General features: G+C 42.8%; 1 protein-coding gene and 1 long non-coding RNA gene across 2 annotated transcripts in view; one reads left to right on the top strand and one right to left on the bottom strand.

Moving 5' to 3' along the window:
• PLXDC2 (plexin domain containing 2) overlaps nucleotides 1-4,255 on the bottom strand; it is a 262,550-nt gene extending 258,295 nt beyond the window's left edge. Inside the window, exon 1 of the mRNA XM_054058522.1 lies at nucleotides 3,699-4,255. Within this exon, the coding sequence (XP_053914497.1) occupies nucleotides 3,699-3,807 (109 nt within the window). The 5' untranslated portion in view covers nucleotides 3,808-4,255. The remainder of the gene's footprint in view (nucleotides 1-3,698) is intronic.
• Nucleotides 1,303-12,973, top strand: LOC128851225 (uncharacterized). Its single transcript, XR_008448492.1, has 3 exons — nucleotides 1,303-3,588; nucleotides 7,443-7,565; nucleotides 11,578-12,973. It is a non-coding gene; the product is annotated as an uncharacterized LOC128851225 (long non-coding RNA).
• Nucleotides 12,974-14,245: the final 1,272 nt, after the last annotated feature.

Raw genomic sequence — 14,245 nt, 5'->3', positions numbered from 1 at the left:
CTACATCTGTTCACAGCGCAGTGAGCTAGATTCCCTGTTATTTATCATGAACTCCAAGCAAAGTGTCAGATGAAACCTAGCATCTAAGTCAAGTGTTTGCTGGGGTTAAGTGTCTGTGTGAGGATGTAAACACCTAAGAGGAATATTTATAGCCAAACAAAACCACTGCTTTTGCCAAGGAATTTTTTAAACCTTCAGTGAACTATGAGTGTTGATCTTATATAAATTTGTGGAAATGAGTTTCTGTGAAACTGCATTTAATTCCTAAGTCAACTTTATCATAGTCTTAATTTACCCACTACTAGCAATATTTCGAATCACCCTTTCAGAGGAAATGACAAAAAAGCACAAAAAAATAAAAGGAAGAACCAGTATGAATGTTAAAAAAAAGCATAATTACTTAGGAAATTCTTAATACAATACAGATCATAGGTAAATAGGATTTACTCTCAAACATCACTGGGACCCTCTAACCTGATTGTCACCATTTACAGGTCATGTACAGAAAAATAACATATCATTTTGAATGCAAAGAGAAAAAGGTGCCACACACACAAGTTGTCTAATACTGTATTTTCTCTGATACTTCCAAGACAAAAGCTGAAGGTCCTAATGTGTAGTGACAAAGATTTGGTCTTGGTTGTTTATTTTTTTTAAACAAAGTAAAGCTCAGGCAATGCAGAAATACTATTCAGCAGTACAGAAATGCTAGATAAACAATCTTTATAGTAGCTTATCCCATAAAAATAATTCTCCCCCTGTCTGAATGCTGATGCCTGAAGACAGCAGCAGTTCAATGAATAGAAATTATACCAGTGTTCTGGAATATGCTTTGACAGAAGAAGAATTACAATAACAGCCTCCTAATTCTAACTGATGGTGTTTGTAAAGGAATGCAATATTTTCAAGGCTTCTTGCAGCAACACTTCAACAAGCAGTGAGCTCTCACTTAAACAACTGGGAGCCTTAACTGTGGTGCGATCTTTCAAAAGTCGACTTGCTTCAGTCACTAAATTTATGTCATATTCAGTTTGGTTACTATACAACACACATGCATACAAACCTTATGTTTAAGAACCTTTACCCTTGGTTTTTATAGCATTTTTGTCAGCAAAAATGAAGCTCTGCCCATGCACCAGGGAGGGAGGGAGGGATAGATGGATAGATGGATGGATGGATGGATGGAGCACTCCTGGAGGAGAGTCGCGTCCTGCACAGCTGTCACCATGCCCTCTAGTGGGGACAGCCCCCCTCCTGCCATCGCAGCTTCACGGACTTCACCTTATTCACGAACCCCTGGATTTTAAAAACAACCAGAGGCAGCCAGACAAGTTACAGCATGCCTAGGAAATTTGACTTCAATTGATCCGACACGATTTTACCCAGCAAAGTAATTCTGAGAAGCTAGCAAAAAAACGCCTCTGCATTTTTTTTCCATCTCTGTTGGAATCACGACATATCCCTTTGGTAACAGCATCCTCAAAAACCTCCTGGCTCCAGCTCTGCCAGGGCATGCTAAAGGCTTGCATTTCTTGCTACTGTTACATCATTCAGTTTCAATAAGGTGTTTTGCTACTGACTATTACAAGAATATATCAAAAAAAGACTCCCTTTAAGAATTCGCAGCTATTTCAAAGATTCATTTCGTACTTTAATTCTTCGAAGGTTTTAGCTCAGCTACCTGAAGTATACAGTAAGTACTGAATAGAGTAAAACTTTTAAATAGCACTTTTTATTTTTACAGAGACTGAAGTTGAATTTCCCTGTCTTTGCATAATTATCCTCCTGTTACTAATTTGACACAGTCCCCCACTGTATTTTCTCAAAAGAAGCGCAGCATTAAAACAAAAACAGCAAAAGAGAATGACGAAAAGATGTTAAATACAACTCTGATTACATTAATGACATTTAATTCTTGCTGTCATAATACAGTCTTCTAACCAAGAGGAAAGGAAAAGGTGCCAAGGTTATAATCGTATAGCTGTCAAAACTGACATCAGATTGTCCATCTTACTAGTTGAACACCACAATCACTTGGTATATATTCTTAAGAATCTATTAAATATCAAAATAATATTTGCCTGATTATAAACCCCTTGATACTTCACAGCACATTCAGGAAAACACAAAACATTAATAAATGATTTACAGAAAAGCAAGCCATTGGTATACCTTCTATTTAGCACCTCCTGGTACAGACACTGACGATTATTACACTTAATAGCCTAAATCAGTGATGTGCAGTGATTATTTGCTGACTAATAAAATTATATTTCATTTAGTCCACAGTGAAATTTTCTAGAATAATACAATGGCAGGAAGATTAATAAACTTTGTGAGCTCAGCCTACTGCCACACAACATAGTAGTTTTCTTTTTCTAACCTCACCACCAGGCTTTATTTTTGTTTATAACCAACATCAACAAACAAATACCAGCATTTGTTGCCTAAAGCCCCAGAGCAGCAGCATGAATTTTGCAGCAGTACATGAAAAATCTCCTCCTGTTTTTTTCCCTTTGGCTCCAAGTGACATGTGAGCCCCAGCAACCTGCTGAGCTACCTTGCCATTTAGCAATTCCCAAACTCAGCGGTAGGCCCCTGTCTGGGAAAATCCCCACTCTGTCTGGCACATTATCTCACTGGACATTTCAAAAAACTCCCCAGTCTCCCTTGTTCGGGTCAGTTACGCTGTGACCACAAAACTCTTCACATTTGTCTCAAACCTTTCAGAAAAGGAAGAAGGGGCAGTTCTGGCGCAGCAGGGAAGCCAGTGGACATGTTTCATCAGATAATAATCTGGCTGGTATTCTGAATTCAAAGGCACAGCTTTTGAAAATACCTATGAGCTAGAAGTTGCTGCAGCAAGGTCTCCTGACACACAAAAACCACGACTTTCCTCACTTGTTCCTTAAATATCTATCTGCAAACGTGCCAAGCTTTCCTTTAGCAGCTTTCCTCTCCACAGCACAGGAATGCGGGATACAGAAAGGAACCCCACACTGTGGGAAACTGCGGTCCAAGAGAAAGCACTCCAGGTGCCGTGTGTCACGCATTAACAGGTGTCTCCAAGAAGGACTGGCGATAAGACCCTAAGACTGTCAAAAGCAAACTTAGCCAACAGAGCGAGCCCATCGCTCCTGACGAACCGGTCCCACAGCGCCGTGGGGCTCCTGACGTTATCTCGCTCCTTCCTCTATACGCCTGGTTTCCAGGGAAGGCTGCGAGCTCCGCGGGGGAGGAGAGTGCCCGCTAGCTCTCCCAGGCAGGATCTGCAGGGAAACTTTGCCGTGCGCGGTTCGCTGCCGGAGAAGCAGCGGGAGGAGACGGCCGGGGCGCCCCGGGCCCCCGCTCCTCCGGCTCCCGGCGACGCCGGAGCCTCCTCCCTTCTTTCCCGAAGCCCTCCGCCCTTCGGGAGCGTCTCGTGGCTGGAAAGGAGGCTCCGGGGACCTCGCCAAGGGGCTGGGGAGGGAACGGCACCGGCTCCCGCCGATCCCGGTGCGGATTTATTAAAGGAGTAAAGTCACGAATTCTCATTAAAATAAAAACAAAAATGAAGAGCTGTTTCCGGAGAAGCCAGGGGAGGCAAAGGTGAGAGGCCGGGACGGCGGGCACCCCAGCTGTCCCCGGGGAGAAGGCAGCCAGCCCCCGCGCAGCTGCCCCGTCCCCCCGCCCCGCCGGCAGGTACCGGCCCCGCTTACCGCGGCTCTGCCTCGGCGTCTCCCCGCCGGCCGGCTGCCAGCGCTCGCTCAGGCACTGCAAAAGTAATAGAAATCCAGCGGCTAGTTTGCTCCTCCGCAGCCTCGCCATAGCACGGAGCCTGCCGACACAACTCTCCGGGATGCGAGGCGCGCCGCTCCTCGTCGGGGTGGGAAAGTCCTGCGCGGGGGGAGGCGGAGAGCAGCCCTAGCAGGCGCCGAGTCGCCCTCCGCTCGGGGCGGCTCTCATTGATCGGGGCGGCACAGACGAGCCACCGGGGCTGAAAGCGCTGGACCGGGGCTGGGGGGCGGCGAAGGGGGGGGGGGGGCTCCGTCCCCCCAACTCGCACGGCCGCGCCGCTCTCAGTCCAGCGGCATCACCGCTGGGGAAAACGAGCCCAGCCTCGCCCGCGAAGTGCTAAACTCTTCCCTCCTCGCAGCCTGCCGACAGATTTTAGGAGAGCCACTGAGATCCTCCCTTCCTGGCTTGCCCCCACCCAGCTCCCTTCCCCCGCAGGGTGCCTTAGAGACGGAGCCTCCCCTCGGTACAGCGCTGCCGGCAAAACCCCTCCGAGGGAAACCGGCGGGGAGCGCTTCGGGCCAGCCCCGAGCCCGGGAGGGGCAGCAGGACGCGGAGGGCGGGCGGATGCGCTGTGGGAGACGATGCGCGGGTGGCGGGCGGAGACGCACAAGTTCTGTTTCGGGGCGGCGTCACGCGGGGCCGCGGGCGCTCCCCGTCCCTGCCCGCCGCTGGGGGGTCGCCCGGGGCCAGGTCCCGGCCGGCCCCTCCGCAGGAGCGCGGTGCGGCGCAGGCGCCGGTGCCTCAGGGGCTTCCGCAGCCGCGCTCTGCTCCGCGGGCTGGAGTCGCGGGAAGGGGGTGGGGGACGCGGGGCGGGAGCGCGGGGCGATGCTCGGTCCCTGCGCGGGGAGGGGGCGGCCGCGCGGGTAGTGCCGCGGGACGCGGCTCCCGAAGCCTTGGCAGTCAAAAGTTGCTCTGTAAAGATGCGTCTGCGTCGCGGAGTTACAAATTCCAGCAAGCTCCGAATCCCCCTTCCTTACTCCCCTCCCCCAATTTCACTGTGCTTCCAGCCCCTCCTCACGATTTCTCCCCAACCCCCCCTTATTTTATTTTTCTCTTCACAAATCGGAAGAGTTGCTTATGTACACTCATCATTTAAAAAGTGCACGACCGGGGGGCTCTGCTGCAAGAAAATTATTTATCTGCTCATTTTAACGCACCGTGAATAATCCCATCCCCTACACGAACCTGTGAACAACGGCGTCGAGACGGAAACTAGCAAAGGGCACATCAGTCAAGCCCAGAGGAGCAGAAGGGGCAGCGGGGACCAGGCGGCAGCTTTCTACCGGTTCAGCAAACTGTGGCGTTCCTAATATGTTGAGATCCGTGTAGAGAACCATGAATGCCCCCGTCTCTCAAGCCTCACTACAAAATAATTCTATTAATTAGGGTGACAATTAAATTAATCAAATAAATAAGGCTGCAGAATGTCAAACATAGCAGATAACTAATATTTAATCACAAAAGAACAACGACTAACAAGGCTGTGTTTTTCCTTAATTTACCGCTGTTTCAGAGATTAAGAGTTAATCAGCTCCATTGTAATTGTCTTGCTCTTTAATCTTTGATGTGCTTATGTGTAAATCGACACAGAATACTTGTGGTTATAGGAAGTGTAGTTGAAGTATAAGCAGAAATTTACAAGAATCTTTTCAAGATATATTCAAATAGGATACTGGAGGCTAATACTAGTAAGGTTTATCCATTTGAGTTTACAGTGGGGCCTTCTAGTCCAAGCTTTTTGCACACCCTCTTAAACCCCAGTAAAAGAGTATTTGACTATTGCTAAAAGATCACTGCAGAAGATCTTTTCTAAGAGATGATACTGAAGATCTTACGGTAAGTAACAGCAGCAATGAAATCCTGGGGGAATCTGGGGAGTTTGGTAGTCGTGTATTATGTCAGAGACTTTTGTGCAGAGTTGGTCAAGTTATTATTAAAGCTACTGTTGTTTCTTAAACAAAATGGGGAAAGGGGGTTTCTTCATGCTCTTTGAATGTTTTCTTTCCTTGACACTTTGTCGAACTGCCTGATTTTGTCCAAGATTTGCTGGAGTTGCTGAGAGCTATTGAGCTTTTGGCCTTCCTTTACTGGAAGGGGGAGGAAGGGAGTCTTAAAGGAGGACTGCCTCTCTTTCTCTTTCTCTCAGCTGTTTGTCCCCAACCTCCCCTTATTTTATTTTTCTCTTCAGAAATCGAAGAGTTGCTTATGTCCACTCATCATTTGAAAAGTGCAAGGACTGGGGGTATTTATTGGGGGAGTATTGTGAGATGAGAATAGGAATAATAAGATCTGGAGAACTTTTCTGGTGACAATCTGTTTTCATCTGCTTTTGCACTTTTTTGTCATAAATTAGCATGTTATAAATTTATAGTAAACCTTAAAATACAAAAGACTTGAATTATTTGGGAAAAAAGTTTACATATTGCTAAAATAAATAATAATAAATAAATAAATAATAATAAGTCCTGTGACCCCCCTCTGAATAGCATAAATACTCCTAAATGAATGGAACTCAAATTTTCTTTTATTTATAGTCTGCTTATTAGTCTTACAGAGGTTTATAGTTCCAGAGTTATATTCTTCATAGAAGGACTACAAAAATTTAGTATTTTTGAAGAAGGGAAATGATTAACAATAGTCAGCTGAAGCATGCAGTTGCAGATAAAAGTATCAGCGACATACTAGGTCCCACAGTCTTGATTTGCAATGCTCTATGCACTTGTGTGACAGTTTTGCAGTGTGCATGCTGGGACATTTGCATACAGTCACTGCATTCAGTAGCTCTTGTGCTCCATGGTAAAAATCAAACCATGCTCTCCAAGGAAGACTGTAAGCATTGTTCGTCTTCTATTAAAGTAGATAATTGGGATGTAGCTCTGTCTTTCATAGAATCATAGAATGGTTTGAGTTGGAAGGAACCTTAAAAATCCTCTAATTACACCCCCCTCACCCCTTGCCATGGGCAGGGATACCTCCCACCAGATCAGGCTGCTATCTTTGTATAATTGTGTGCAAAAGTACAGGCACAACATTTTATTGCACTGAAAGAAAAACCTCTCAGATGAAAGCTAATAATGAATCCTAAAATGGTTAATGAAAACGTCAGTGCTGCAGAAGCATTCATAACGGAAGTGTATGCATTCATTATTGTTTATAAAGCACAAGTAAAACTGAAAGAACAAATTCTTGAAGGCTTCCTGAGGTTATGGAACACAGTGCCTGTGATAAGTTTTCATTTCTCTTATGTGCTTTTATCTTTACCATCCTTGCACATTATCTCACCTCTTATCTCACCTCACAGCATAAACAGCAGTGGCTCCATAGAAATAAATGTGAATGCTTTAGTTTTCACCTGTCAAAAATATGTCCTTATATTTTTCTCTTCTTGCATAGCTCCAGCATCCCTGATTATAACATCAATCACTCTCCCTGTTCATTGTATTCTACTTTCATGGTGCTTGCAAGTGCTTACTCTCATTCACGCATTCATTTAAGAATATGCTTTTTTGTTATCTTTTTTATCTTTTTTTTCCTTTTACATCAACATAATATTTTCAACCTACATGTATTTTGGGCTAATTGCATCTGATTATGAAAAACAAGAGTTTTAACATTTCTGTTCTCTGTCTTTTTTTAACATGCTGTTATCTATTCTGCCTTGATAGGTACAAGTGAGTCACCCCTCAGCTGTGCTCTTGCAAGCATTTAATGTTGGCCTGGAAGGACATTTGCTTTTGAATTTTGGAAGTCAAGAGTGTATTTCTGCTTCATTTGGGAAGAAGAAACTGGTAGGTAATTGCAGCATTCGTGACAATGGAGAGAATACCTCTGTATTCTTTTCCAGGAACAAACCAAAATCAGTTTTCCTATTTAGTGAACTTTCACTTGCTGTTGTTCTGCAGAGGATTGTGTCTGCATATTAATAAATAGATTACAACCAGCAATATCCTCTTCTATAACAGCAATGTCTAAAAATTAGCTACTTTCTCAGATGCAGAAAGGAAAATACCCAAATACCTTTAGAGCCATAAATAATACTTGATCTGCCAAGATTAGTCCCTATAGGGACCAAATCAAGTATGTGTCCCTTGTGGGACAAGTAATTCATAGCCTGATATTATGAGTATCACACATTGAAGCTGCATGTAGGCTTTAATGCCCTGGAATGAGTTTGCCACTTGAGATTCACCTGCTTCCCTTTGGATCTCTGCTGATAGCTGATTAGAGCTCAAAAAGGTGAATAGTATTGCTAGTGGGAATCTGGCTGAGGCATTAGGTTTGGTATTGTCAAAGCGAAGTATTAGAGCTGTGAATTTAGAGTGCTGCCCTGTTAGCAGCTGCCTTTGACTCTGGCAGTTCAAAGGAGGAGCACGGCATTTTAGCTGAATCACCAAAGGGCCATGCAAAACTCAGATGTGAAGTATGGAACAGAGAGGTAGCTTCCTTATTAAATAGGGAAATACAGTAACTTTCCAGAGAAATGGCACTGCACTCTTAAATGAACCTTTGTTTCTTCTCCTGTTCCCCCAGCTGTGAGAACCTCGAGTCTCACCACGCAGCTTGATTTCCTTAGGCGAGAGCTGAGGTTCCCTTCCTGGCTGAGTACATCCAGTAGACATCTGCCAGGTTCCCTGTAACTGTGTGCAGTGCTATATGCAAATACATGAGTTTGCATAATTGCCATTAATTAGAATATGCCCATACTCTGTCTCTAAGAGCTGTGTGGTTAATGCTAGCGCAGCTTTGTTCAGCGAAGCTTTCTGCTTATCTCTAGTACAGCAGCATGGCAAGCCTCCCATACGTACTGCCTTACGCCTCTGCCTCAGTCCATAGACTGAGGAAGAGGTTCTGTGGGGTTAAAGAGATAGTTCAGATTCATGGTGTGGTAAATACTTTGTGATGTGGAAACTGGAGCTCAGTCTCATTATCTCATGTAGTGATAAAGTGGTTCACTGGCAATTTGAGGGGGGGAAATTAAAGAGAAACATTTCAGCAAGCAAGGCAGCATGAAAGAATAATACAGTCTGAGGTTAAACAAAAAGCTTAATCCAAACCAATTTTGATTCCTGTTTGAGCTCTGTAATGATTTTAAAAGAATGGAATAGTTTTTGAAATGGAACATCCTTTCAAAATGAGAAACCAAAAAGTTCCAGCTAAAGTTCAGTTGTTTGAACTAAAGATGCTTCAAACATATTCTTTCAATGAATCTTTCTTTGCAACAACATTGACACAGGCACCAGCAATGCTGCACCAAACAATGCCTTTGCCTGCCTGTGATCAGGAGCTCTGAGAATGTTACTCAGCTTTAAAAACCACAAAGCAGCAAAACCCAAAATGGGGCCCAGGAATTCCAAGTCCCACTTCCCATGCTTCTAAGTCCAGCAAAGGCTGTGGTTGTGACCGTTATTTGACATATGTCTAGTACAGTGATAGCAATAGGGCCCAGGAATGGAGGAAGAGCCAGAAGGGCCCCTGAATGCTTGTGACAGAGTTAAGTTTGACACAAAAGTTCAAATTTCAGTATAGCACTGGTCAGCAGGCTAAAGTAAAGCCTTAGGAGAACTGAAAGAGGCTAAATGGTTGTGCAGAAGAGGAAACAAGCATGGAAGTAAAAGTGAGAAAGAAAAAAGCCATTTTGCCAGTGCTGTTTCTTTGTTGCTGTGGTGGAAACCTAAATATTTATTGATCCAAACTTTTGTTTGATGAACCATGTATGCACAGCGCTCAGACCTTTTATCATGGATGGCCACAGTGAAGGTGAGGTGGGCTAAGGAGAGGAATGAGGGCCAGAATAACCCACTAAGTCTCATTCAGCCAGGGCAGCAGGGCTCAGCACAAGGCAATATTCAGAATGGACACATTTGGTGGATGTGGTGGTACCAGTAGTCACTGAAGTAGTCAATTTAAAGAAGGTGAGGGAAGTTTTTAAATAGGACAAAAAAGTCATCTAAAATTAAAAACCAAATAAATTTCAAACACAGCTTTTCAGTGGCCATGTTTTCCAAGAAAGCAACCTTTATTAGGATATGCAGAAGCACACCAAGCAGTCACATACTAAGGCCTTTCTTACTCATGGTCTGGATCTGGTAGGGCCTGAATAATTACTATGACAACTAGCACATTTTTTTACAGTGGTCACACAGCATAATAATTTTCTGCACATCCATCAGCTCATTGCCCATTTGCCTTTTCTCAGCTTGCTTGCAGATGAAACCACACCACACACTGCTGTAGCAGTTTGTGGTCAGGAAGACCTCTGTTGTTTATATTGCCACAGCTTGGTCCATTATCGGCATCAAAGTCGTGCAACTTTAGGGTACGGTTTATATACTGCATTTTTTTCTTCAATTTCATACCTGGAAGAAATAATAGTGTTGAACAACTGTCTCCTTTACAGTATGGGATCTATGCGGTAGAGCACTTTGGCTTCTTGCCTAACATATGGACAGCTGTCTCTAGGCACAGCTGTCAGATCTGATGAGCCAAAACCTGGTGATTATGCTGCATTGAGTCATCCAACATGGAAAAGGCATCTTTATCCTTCAACTCAAGGTTGTCCCCTTCTCACATGTATTCGATCTTTTTTCCCTTCAGCTCAGTTCCATATAATATTCATCCTCTGTGGAGTAGAATTACATACCTTAAATCCAGGATCCTGTACTGAACTCCCTGTTCTCATCCTCATCTCCACAATACAATTTATGCTGACCTTTCATCTTTCTGCAGCCTTTGCCCCTCCCCTCCTTTCTCCTCCCTCCCTTCCTTTATTAAACATGCAATTCCTGCTTTTTTTTTCTGGACCTCTCTCTCTCTCTCTCTCTCTCTCTATATATATATATATATATATATATCAGTGGGATATTTACATAGGTTAGACAAGCACAACAGTCCCATTAAATAATGTGTGCATTTCACTGTAGTAGATTAGGGCTCTGATTTTTCCCCCTGTCACTTGTGTATCCACTTGTATCTCTTCTGCAAAGCTATTTAGAGAAATTTGCTTGCTTTCAAGGAGCAGTTTTGAAGAGTCTATCAATCAACAAACTAATCAGTAAATCCCAATAGCTGGCACAGTCTAGCTAGACTGTAAATAAGTTTATGCTTACCTTGGTATCCTTGTCCTCTGCAAAAAGAGGAGAATTTAAAGGCCCAAATTCACCTGCAACATTTTGAAAGAGACTTTCTCACTTCTAAAGAGAAAAGAATGAATTTTCAACTGTGAGGCAGTCCGGTTCTTGGGTCCTCTCTGATCTCCAGTTACACATATGACCTCTGCATGTTCTTCCTAAGTGGTTGTCACATCAGAACTTCATGTAGGAATGGCATGTTAGTACTGTGAGACTTGCTTCAGAAGCACGCCCGCATCCCTGGCATGGGCATTCCAGGACCACACCAAGATGGGAAAGCAAGTACCTGGCCAGTTAAACTGGTCACAGAGGCTGCAGCCTGTGGAGGCGGAGAACGGAGTTTGCCAGAGACATATTTTTTTAACACTGCTTCCCTTGAACTGAACTAAATCACCTTCAGTACAGAGCTGATCTTGAAACAGAAAAAAAAAAAAAAAAAAAAAAAAGAAGAAATATATCTATTTAGAAGCTATGTTGTCTTAGATTTCGCCTTAGCATGTTTACCCTGTGTGTTTACCCTGACTGAGCATCTTAAAATGTATGATAAACATTTGGTGTGTGGGGATGCAGAGCAGATTTATAAAATGCCACTGCGACTTGTGATGATAGCAAGTTTAAGGAGAGGATATACTTTGAAAGAAGAGTATAACCTGGCAAATTTTCTTCTTTCCAGTTGCTGTAGCAATACTTCCTTTGCCAGAGAAGTCTTGAAGTGGAGGAGAACTTTCCAGAAGCAGCCGGAGGCTAAAGCAGATGAATGTCTCCTTTTAGCTTGTTTTGAAGTGGTCCCTACTTGGATATTGCAGACTGAAAAGGTTTCTCTAGTGGTTCCTGCCTCTCAGAAATACACAAATTATTTCTCCTAAGGTAGATATACCCATCTGCCAGGCAACGTGCTTGCCTCAAGCAGGAAGTCCAGCTCTGACAGTTTCCACTCCTCTCTGTGGTGAGGTTTTCCTGTGATTTGCCCCTGCATCAAGTATACCCTTGAACACTTCAACCCCCATATGAACATCCAGATGTGATTCTTTGTGGCTTCCATGTACATCATGGAGCCTGGCTGTACGCCTAATGAGAGAAACGGTAAGCAAGAGTCCACTGAAGGGTAGCATTTACTTGATGAATTTTCATGTCAGAAATCCACCCCAGCTAAATGTTTATCATGAGACTTTGATCTCAAAGATTTAGCTCTCCCTGTGGAGCAAAAGCAGATGCTTGGTAAGCTGTTGCTGTAGTCCTGACAACCCTTTCAAATGTCTAGACAGTGGAAAGAGATCATTACATCCTCTTTTAAAGTCAACAGCAACAATTCAACGCACTTAACATGTTTACCTCAGGATGACCTTATTTACACTGCTTTGCTTTGTAGTACCGCAAATGTCTAATACTATTGAAAGATGGAGGATAATAAGGTGGTTCCAGATAAAAACCCACTTTTATTTAGAAAAATAAATATGACAGATGTGCTAGATCACATATGGTCCCTATGTAGATTTTAGCTTGGACCTAGAGATTAAGGAAATTGATAGTATGCCTTTACAGCTAGCATTTCTCATTTAAGAATCATGAAAACATTAACCTTTGCAGAAAGGGTATTTAGTTAGTGCTAGCTGAAGTTCCCATTAAATCGTAGAGATAAGCCCAGGAAATGTCCAACATTGCTGCATTTACTTTGTGCGATGTATTGAACAGGGGAAAAGTAAGTTATTGTAGTCATAACTGTTGAAGAGCTATCTGAGTGTAGTCTTACAAGATGATAGACTTAAGAAAAGGGATCTGAAAAGAGAAGGAGATTCCGACTTAAGCAGCCTCCTTAAAATAAAAATAAAGTCTGAAGGTTCTCCAAGATAAACCAGCCATGAAAACAAGAAATGCTAACTTACCAGGTGTGCCTCATGTCGGCCAAGGCACTGGAAGTGGTATGGAAGAAGTTTACTAGTATCGTGATTCAGGACTACGTGAACTGTTTTCCAGTTCTGTAAAACCTTTTCTATTAGTAAATAAAGCTTCTGATTTTCTAGTTAATATGTTGTGGTGTTTAAAATCAGCTCAGGAGCTTCTGACAAATCAGAAGTTCTTCTTACTCTGGCAACCCAAACAAACTGATATTGCTGACAAACCCTTTGGGTACCTGAGAACTCAGACAAGTTTGGGAATCTTAGATAATTAATCTTATTCCATGCCACGTTTTGACTGGATATTACCTCCAAGAGCCAGATTTTAAAATAAGGCTCTGAGTAAATGTAAACTGTTCTCACCTCTGGCAAAGATGAGCAGCTGACATCTTTAGGAAACCCCATGTTATGACATGCTTCTTATTCTTGTTACATAGTCAATTGTCAAAATACCGACTCATGCTGAAAAATTGAGGTTTCTGTTGTCGAAGCGTAGTCTTCAGCTTGATTCACAAGTGGTTTGTGGGCTTCTTTGTCAACTTCTCTTTCTCCTAACTTTAATTTTGTACAATTTGATTGCATGTGATCATTAGAAACTATTTCATAGTACTGTTTGTGTGATGCCACTAAGTGAATGGGAGTTCTCATTTTTCAGGGGCAAAGTACAAAGTTTCTGAATGTATGCTTGGTTACAATTTCAGTTTGTTGCATCTCTTTCGGTCACATAATGCTGAAGAAATAAGTGTTTGAAAACATCATCAGTATGGTCATGCCACCAGCTCAGATTGTATTTCCAAAATAAGTGGCTAGTAAAAACATACAAGTGATATATACACACTCAGTAGATATAAGAATTTTGTGACGTTATGCCCACTCAGTTTTATGAAGTCTGATATGAGTTGCCCAGCTGCAAGAGTCAAAGTTGCTCCATTAACATCAATAAGAATTGAATACTTTTATTTCTAATGGCAAATGAACATTGCATACAGAAGACAGACTATGCACATGCAGATTGCAAAACAAAAGGTTTTTTAAATTAAAATAAAAAATAGCATCCTAAACTGGCAGTTTTCAAATCCTAGCAAGTAAAAGAAAAAAGAGGCTATATTTTATTAAGTTTGGAAGCATTTAGTGAATTTTTAGGAGCAGATGACACATGAAAATACTAGCTGAAGGCTGTTTAACTCACAGTTCCTCCTGAACCCATGCAGTTATGCTGGCAACAAGTAGGTATTTAGTAATATCAAGGAAGTGAATTATAGAAAAGAAACAATTTTCCTGTCTTCCTTTCAGTAATAAAATAAGAAGTCTATACAGCTAATGGTGTTGTACACAGTCTGAGGATTTTGTCATAAATTGAGCTTATTTGGTATTTTGGCAGCTACAAATTTCTGCATATTATGGAATGCACCTCAAAGAGGCAGGTCAATCAGTGTCACAATCTGT

Source organism: Cuculus canorus, chromosome 2 (assembly GCF_017976375.1).
Source record: "Cuculus canorus isolate bCucCan1 chromosome 2, bCucCan1.pri, whole genome shotgun sequence".
In the NCBI taxonomy this organism is placed as follows: Eukaryota; Metazoa; Chordata; class Aves; order Cuculiformes; family Cuculidae; genus Cuculus; species Cuculus canorus.
The sequence above is the reverse complement of the archived record's forward strand: the minus strand, read 5'-3'. Positions and strand labels throughout refer to the sequence as shown.